The following is an 8,737-nucleotide window of genomic DNA, read 5'->3' on the forward strand; positions in this document are numbered from 1 at the left end:
TGCCAGGCATTTATCAATTATTTTTTAAAATAATCAAATGTCTAATATTTTGGAATCTAGGCACAGTATGTATGTGGTCTTGTGTCATATTCTTGATAAAATCTGTATTTTAAAATATAAATTGAAGCACATTCAGATTTAACTTCCTTCTCCTGAGAAGATTCTATTTCCTATCCTGTTTGGATTTTTCACTGTGGTACATTCAACTTTAGATGTGGCCTTTATATTTCATCCTAAGAAAATTCTGTCATTTTCCAACTTTGAAAGCCAAATTATCATTACATTTGTTACTTTACTTTTGGCAGCAAAACATCTTTTCAAAATTTCATTGCTATTATTTTGAATAAAATATTGCTATGTAGATTATCCCCAGTTAGGTCTAAATTTGGGAAATGAATGAAGGGGTGGCTTTTACATATAGGACATTTTATAAAGGTTTTTCCAACAAGTGTTTCATCTTATTTGCAAGATAAGTAACAGTATGTGTACAGGCAACTTAAATTTTTCTTGGATTACCTTGTGATGCAGAACCTGAGGATGTACTAGGAGAATCACTCACCTTAGGTACTCAGGTTATAAGGCAGAAGCATGAGCATGTGTGTGCACATCCCCTTCCCCATGCAGGAGAAATTGCAAGTAAAGTCTTCAGCAACTTTCTACATTGGTTACCTAAGTAGTGGGGCTTGCAACTAAATTTTTCCTCTGGAGTGGGAATGAATGAGGATAGAGACAGGTAACTCTAAATTGCTGTTAGGATGAATGGTATGGTCCACTGTGAAGACCATTTGGGTAAACCTCCTTTCTTTTGCCACCATATATTCCCATATTCATCCTCAGAATTACTTTCATTTTCCACATTTCTTCTTTCCCCATTCCTCCACATGTTCCATTTAGCTCTCTTCTGCTTGTGTAGGCACTTCCATACGTTCAAAAACAGCAGGGGTGGCTTCTGCTGTCTTCTCTGATACCTGCACCCATTTATAATTCTTACATTAGTCAGACCTAATAGGACTTCCAACCCAGAGCCTTTTTATTTGATCTGATTTGAGATGACACATCCTGGGAATTGAAAGCAAACACTGAGACTCTGAGCAATAACGGAAACAGTGTTATCATCCATGTAGCAATTTTAAATGTTTGTTGATTGACCCTGAGATAAAATAATCTTCCTTAAAAATAATAGTGTAGATTTAAGTCTTCAGTGCCCTTTTAACTTACATTAATATAATTTTATTCATTTTGTTATCATAAAGGGAAAATTATGGGAGTCACGGGAAGTAAATGTGGAGGAGGGGAGCAGTCTGATATCAAAATGGAAGGAAAATGATAGCCAAGTTAAGATTTAGCTGGAATGTAACATATCCACAGCTTTATCACTTTGGAGGCACATTTTGACATAATAACAAACTACTGAGACAGAACCACTTTTATCTAGGTCAGAATGACAGACTCTAAGTGTTAGAGAGCTTGAAGGAACTACAGTTTGTAGTTTGAAGCATCAGGAAGAAGACTGCAATCTGTACAAAGATTTTCATCAAGTCTCGACACTGCCTGATAGTTTTCATCCAATACATTGTAATTACTCCACTGGCTTATAATGGCATAGCATTTTGATTTCAGAACCCAGCAAAGGAAAATGAACCACATTTGATGTTGACTACATTTATAATAAGATGCAGATGGTAAAAGAAACAGATGCCTCTGACATCATCTCCCATTTGCCTTCAATTTTGCAGACACTGGCGGTCTGTAAACTCACTCAAAAGGAAGCAAGAAAAGTCAGGCAGTTTTCCAATTCTGTCTCCAGTCTAAGAAAACACTGGCAGCAGTGGCACGGCTTTCTTTGACTCATACAGTGGTAATTCCACAAAAAATAAATTTGTTTCTGTGTCAGTCTTTAATGCAAAATTAATCATCAAAAAAAGGAAAACTCCACAAACACAGGGAGGTCAGCAATTAGTACCTACTGACTGTTTTGCTGGACAGTGACAAAAAGGACAGGGTGGGAATAGTGTAATGGCAAACAGCTGTAGCTTCAGGAAGTCAAAAAGAGACTTTTAAACAGACAAGCATGTCTAAAAAACCAGCCCTCAGCACCCAGACTGTTCAGACTTATTTCTTGTTATTTGTAAGTAAAAAATTTTAAGGAAACTTTCCAGGTTACTATTTCTGACTTAAAAAAAAAAAAAAAAATCTTTATTCTGTATTTCCATCTGCATTTCCAGAAGGAATCTTATAGTTCTGATAGGAACTTAACGCCATTTCTCCAGTGATATCACTGAGTGTTATATAAAGTAAAAGGAATTCACTTTTTTTTTCTTTTTCTTTGTGCAAGATAAGTGTGTTAAAAGACCTTTTCAAAAAGATAAGGAACTTTTGTAGTCCATCTTGAAAAGAAGAGATGCTTGGGTAAAGCAGCAACTGCAAGGCCTTTAGTAGTGTATGAGGTCCCCAGATAGATTAGCACAGTTACAGAAGAAGGCAAGTTAAACAAAATCCTTTAAAATCTTCCCATCTTCCCGGAAGCCCATGGTATAATTTCATCTAACTTCTGAAACAGAAATATTTTAGCAGAAAAAAAATTCAGAAACAAAAGCAAGGAAAGTGGTAACATAAAAATAAATCCTGCTAGGCCAAATATGGTGCCTATTTTTTAAATAATCTCTCTGTGCAAATAAAAGTACACACACACACACACCCACACACACACACACAATACAAGAATAAACAAACTCTTCTAGTCCATATCCACAAAGCGGGTGGGGAAGCATTAGTGCAAATTTCTGCTGACCTGCAGCATTTAGTCCATAAACTTTGGATATCCTAGTCGGTCCATCAGTGTCCAGCAGATGTTTTCAATTAGTTTAATTTCATCTCTAGGCAAGTTTTGTTTCCAAACATTAGTATTAGTTGGTGATATTTCTCCTTCATATGGAAGGTAAAAAAGGTTTGTGGAAGTGGCAAACAATATTTGGTTTAAACTAGCAGGAGACAAAGGAATTCCAAGAAAAGCAAAAATCCTTTCAGTAGTTTTTTGAGGAAAATGAACAATATCTTCAAACTTGACCAGCTGGTAGCTGGTAGGCAGCAAATCTGTATTTATTCTCAAAGCTGCTGCTGTATTTGCTAGCCATAAATGAGACAATAAGGAGACAGCGTTTGATTCAGAATTTTCTAATTCTTTCTTCAATGGTTCATACTCAAATGCATAGCCTGAATTTAAGTTACATTTGCCTTTACCTCCCTCTATTTTAAACAATTTTGCTAAGTGCTCTGGTACATTCTTCAAAGTGTAAAGACTTGGCTTACTACTGTACAGCATTGAATAAATCCAGGCCCGAGGGTCTCTTACAATATACAATGCCCTCATCGAAGCTCCTAATACTTCCTGAAAAAAATGAAGCTTCAATGTCCAGCTACCGCTACTTAAACTAAGCACAGGACGTGCACTTGGGTAATAGACCAGGTGTCTCCTCAAAGCCCTAATATATTCAGCATCTCTGTCAAAAGCGCCTTTCATTCTACTTCTTTGTTCCAGCAAAGACTCTCTCCTTTTCAATTTTCTTTTCTTGTCCTTATTTGTTGTAAAATATTGGGCCAGTTTACCCCTACTGGTCTCATGCAGATGGATGTTTTGTAAATGTAGTTTTGTGTCCTGGACTAAAGACTGCAACCAGCCTCGAAGTAAACGGAAATGCCCACTGTGGATATCTGATACCTTCCATTCACAAGCATCTACAAATGAATCAATTTCAAATTCCGTTTCAGGGATATCAATGTAGGCTGTAGGAACTCTGATGTAGAGAAAGTCACTACTGTTGAAAAAAAGTTGTTTAAGTATTTCGGCTCCGGAACCAGGAAGTGAGGTAATGACAACATCAGGAAGATCCACGTAGAGCCCCTTGGAAGACACAGACTTCTTGCTTGTCTCAGTTCCTGTTCTTGTCCATTTTGCACAGATGGGCTGAGTGCAAGTGCTCCATACATCTAGAAGCTCAATAACCCACAAGGCAATAACAAGTATTAGTATCCAACGCATTAGTTTTCTAAAAGAAAGGTAAAACCGCCATTGAAATGTTAAAATCACCAAACTAATGCACAAAATTAATCCAATTGCTATGTTAAACTTAAATCCAAAGGGGAAAATAGCTCTATCTTGTCGTATAGGCAGTACTATTGCTTGAGTACCCAAACCAAATCGGGTTATTTGGCCTTGGTCAGCCACATTGGCAAAGCCACCAAATCCCAGGTAATTGAATCTTGTTTTCAGGTTGTGGTAGTCAGTTACAATGGAAACAACGTGTTCAGTGTTATTGACATTGAGAGAAATCTGAAGTCCAGAATTGGAATTATCAATGAATCTGCAGCTGGAAACATTGACATATGGCCCATAAAAGACATATGCAATTCTTGTGATTGTGGATTCCATCTGAAAGGTCACATTAACAAACTGAGTCCACCGTTTCTTAAATTCAGCTGCTTGTTCTGCTTCCTGTATACTAGCCATGGGGCTATTGCCACGGTGATCAAACCAGAACATTTTGTAGTGTGCATCCCATACATCCATCATGGCACCATTATACCTATTCATAAACCTATATGGGATGTATTTAAAATCAATATCCAGGTTATGAAAGAAGGCACTGACAGAATTTATCGGGGAAGCTTCTTGCCTCTCAATGTGGTCAACGACTAGCAGAGTTTGAGAATTTAAGAGGAGTAAAGCACGATACACACTTTTCAGTCTCATTGCTGAAGAATAAGCAGATACTGCTTCCCCACTCACAAATATCATTTCCCCATGTTGAGAGGCAGTGATGATTTCCCCTGCTGAGTCACCAACTTCCTCACCAGTCCACTTGAGCCACTGTGCACATTCTCCCAGTTGGCCTTCCCAGGGCTTATTACATTGGCTTGAGGGTGACGGAGCAAACACCAATACATTGTTAAGGTGGCTCAACTTTGGTCCATAGAGAGCTTCAGAAACAAAAACTTGCCCATTGGGGGCAAATGTAAATGAGTTCTGATCTGGATGTTCATGTCCAGGGTTAAAGCTTCTCCACCCATCAATCCAGGAGTATGGCTGAAAGTGAACTATGTCATACACAGCTCTTCCCCCCAGCTTCCCAGATTTGAAGGACACAAAGGTATTGGTTTGTGTGTTTGGCAGCCCAGCCCCATAAGTGACAACTCCCCAGTTAGGAAATGTGTGCATCTTTGCAGTACCATAGTCAGCAGGGGGCTGTGGGGTTAGTTGTGGATCATACCAGATGTATTCTGTGTGGAGAGTACTCCACCTCTGGGCAGTGGATGGAACCATGGGTCCATCTTTGGGTCGATGCTTTCTAATTTGCTGAGCTAACCAATTTCCTGCTCCATTCTTTAAGATAAACTTATCCAAGAAAACTAGCTGACTCTCTGGACCATAAAACCAATTATAATTAGAATCTGCTATACCCACAGTTCTTTGGAAGCCTGGCAAAAGGGTGGCATAGTAGAACCAAAAGTGCATTTTTAACCAGTTATTATCCAAGTTGTTGATATTAAAATGGCGCTGTGCCAAAAAAACATACTGCATAACTGATTTAGCTGTGTAGCTTCCATAGGCCACACCTTCATCCAAGGAGCCATCAACAATGTGATTCAATAGAAACATTGTCTTTTCCATGACATCTACTACAACCTGTTTCCATATATTTGCTTTAGATCCTTTATCTACCCCAGTAACCAAGGCCCCTGTGAGTACTGCTATCATATTGGTAGCCTGATGGTTATGGAGAAGTTGTTTGCCCCATGAGCGGACCTTGGAGTATTCATACATTTCCTCAGTAATAACCCATATTTTTTCCAGATATCTTTGTCTTCGATGATTATCTAATAAGTTATATAAAAAGTCAAAGGCAGTGGCAAAACCTGTTAACGAATGGCCAACCGGAACCTCATCTCCTGGTGCATTCTCAACCAGCCAATCTTTGTAGCTTACCATCCGGTCCATGTATTCCAAGACAAATTCAAAGGCAACTTTGTCTTCTGGACATAACAAACAGTACAATGCTAAAGGAGGCAGATTGTTACCATAAATTTCATTCCACTTGGCAGCAAAATCGGCATGCTTGGGTGGAGGTAGGTAGTATGTTGGGTTGGACAGCATAACTGTCACTGCACTTCTGATAGCTCTAAAAAGATGCAAATGGCTTGTGCGAGACTTTTGTCTCATTGCTTGGATTTCTCCAGCATCAAAATATAAACTTGGATGAAGCATACTTCTCCTCAGCTTTTGGTTGGGTCTGAAATCTTGCACTTTCTGTGTCTTAAACTGATCTATATCATCTGTGAAAACTGCCCATTCAGAGTAATTACTCACAGACTCTTCAAGAGTAGAGAAACCAAACATCACTAATGTTAAAATTAGGAAATGTCCTGTAAACATTAACGCCATGATCCATGGGGAAGATACTTTCCTTAGGCATACATAACAAATAGGGTGTTTAATGTGTTTTCCATCTGGCTAATATAAAGCATATATTAAAGATCTTGATTAAACTGAATTTAAAATCTTCTATGCTGACATTCAGCTCATTCAAAGCAAGTACATTTGCCAAAAAGAGAAAAGTTTACATAGCGCATCTGTATCCCTGGCACAGTTCTGTTCCAGTAAATTTCAAGGAATATTAATACCTCTAATTTTTCTGTAACAGAGGAACAGTGGTAATAGTCAAAATTACTATAAATGCAGCATTTACTTCCTTTACATTAGTCTATTTGAACAGAAGAATCAAATCATACATGGTACAAGAAAGAAAAAGCACTCCAAAATTAAAATTAAGAGTCATTTGTAGCACAGCAAGTCATCACTGGTGATACACTCACCACACGTGTATGACTTGTTTCTGTGTGTTTGACTGAAGACCATGGCAAAGTACTAACATTCTTGGAATGAGTGGAATCACTGATTATTCCTTTCAATATTTTATGCTTCTTGGTTTGTGAACTATTTCTTCTTCCATTTTGGGGATAAAAACATCTTCAAAAAGTGTTCAAAGTCCTATGTGATTTAAAAATATTCAAACTCCTGCCTTCATTTCAAATGTCTTTTCCAGGCTTACTGACTCATCAGTCTATATGACACAGGAAAGCATTTTGATGTCTTCTTCTATCAGCTTCATCAATACAACTATAAAAATCTAATCTCTTCAGCCACCTAGGCACATCTTTTCCAATCATGGAGTAACCATCAACGGGAAAAGAAAACTCCCCTTTCATCAACAGTGACCATGCCGTCTCTTTTCTCTTCCTTTTTCATGACTCTCCTTTCTGGGGGGAAAACAAAACAAAGCAATTGTCTGAGGCTACAGGTAGCTGAAAGTGAAGGCAAACTAATGATTTAAATACTCTACAGTCACTTGATAGAAATTTGAGAATCATAATAAAATCTGATATTATATACAATCTAAGTGATTGATAGATACTAATCAAGCGATTTGTTTTCTTAGACTTTTATGCACATACAAGGATTCCGAAGACTGTGAGTAGATGACAAGCAGCTGTGATATATACATTGCATTAGTCCTTTTTTTAATGCTTTCATTAAAATGCAGTTAAAGAGGAATCCTGCTATCATTCTTGTTATTTTGGTTACAAATGACCCAGAGACATAAAAGTAAACCTTGAAAGAGCCTTTTTTTGTTGCTATTCTGGCTGAAGGTCTGGCCTTCGCCACATCAGGAGTCTTCCCAGGGGGGAGCAGGAGGAAGAGGACAAGAAAGAGGGTCATTCCTCCAGGGGGAAGGCCATCCAGGGCAGCACGGCGGCCTCACCTGTGGCCTGCGCCAGCGTCCCCGCACGGGCCAGCAGAGGGCGCGCGGAGCCAGCGCTGCCCGCCGCCCGCCTTCGCCGTCCCCGGTCGGCAAGAGCTAACCAAGTTTCAGTCTCGGGCAAGTCTGCTCTCCGCAGGAGATGCTGTCGCTAGGAGTTTCCCGACCCGCCCCGCCTGTTGCATTTTCTAATTCGCGTCCCACCAACCTGTCACTCCTGCCCGCGCTCGCGGCTCGCCGACCGGGACCGGCGGTCCGGGGCGGGCGACCCCCAGATGGCCCAGTGCCACTGCTTACCTCCGGCGGCTGCGACGGGTCTGGGGCGGCGCTGGGCCCCAACAGCCGCGGCGGCGGGGAGTTGGGGACTTCGCGGCGCCGGAAGCCGGCCGGCGGCCCCGCAGGGACCCCGCGCTCCCACGGGCTGAGCCGGCGCCAGGGGTCCTCCGCGGCGCTCGGGCACGCCCGCCCTCGGGGAACGCCGGGCGCTCCGGGGCTCACCCGGACCGCCGCAGGCAACCGTGGGCGGCTTGCGCACTCGGGGCAGCGTGTCCAGCGGGAGCCGCGTCGCCAGGCCGCGACGACACTGCGACCGCCGCTCCTCCGCGCCAGCTCCGGCCGCGCGGCCCAGGGAGGGCGAGAGACGGCGAAGGGGGCCGGCGGCCGGGGGCGGGGCGGGGCGGGCGGAGGCGGGGCCTGGGGCGGGGAGCGGCGGCGACGCGGGCCGGAGGGGCGTGGTCGGGAGCGGGGGCGGGGCCAAGCGCGGCGGGGAAGCGGCGCGGAGGTTCTGGGCTGCGGCGGCCGCGGTGCGCTCCGAGGGGCCGAGCGGGAGGAGGGGCAGTGAGGGAGCGCGAGGGCCACGATCCCGCGGGCTGGCGTTGAGATCATTTGGTTAAGCCAAGAGGACAAGTGTAACAGAGCCACGG

The 8,737-nt window shown here is 42.3% G+C and overlaps 1 protein-coding gene across 1 annotated transcript; it reads right to left on the reverse strand.

Moving 5' to 3' along the window:
- Positions 1–1,347: 1,347 nt before the first annotated feature.
- Positions 1,348–8,418, reverse strand: Dsel (dermatan sulfate epimerase like). Its single transcript, XM_046448659.2, has 2 exons — positions 8,112–8,418; positions 1,348–7,314 (listed from the first exon to the last, which is right to left on the reverse strand). The coding sequence occupies exon 2, from the start codon at positions 6,437–6,439 to the stop codon at positions 2,801–2,803; it is 3,639 nt and encodes a 1,212-aa protein (XP_046304615.1). The 5' UTR covers positions 6,440–7,314; positions 8,112–8,418; the 3' UTR covers positions 1,348–2,800.
- Between the last annotated feature and the right edge of the window lie 319 nt (positions 8,419–8,737).

The sequence above is a fragment of the Marmota monax genome, unplaced genomic scaffold, assembly GCF_021218885.2.
Source record: "Marmota monax isolate L192 unplaced genomic scaffold, Marmota_monax_Labrador192_F-V1.1 WCK01_AAM20220418_F8-fsc00060, whole genome shotgun sequence".
Classification (NCBI taxonomy): Eukaryota; Metazoa; Chordata; class Mammalia; order Rodentia; family Sciuridae; genus Marmota; species Marmota monax.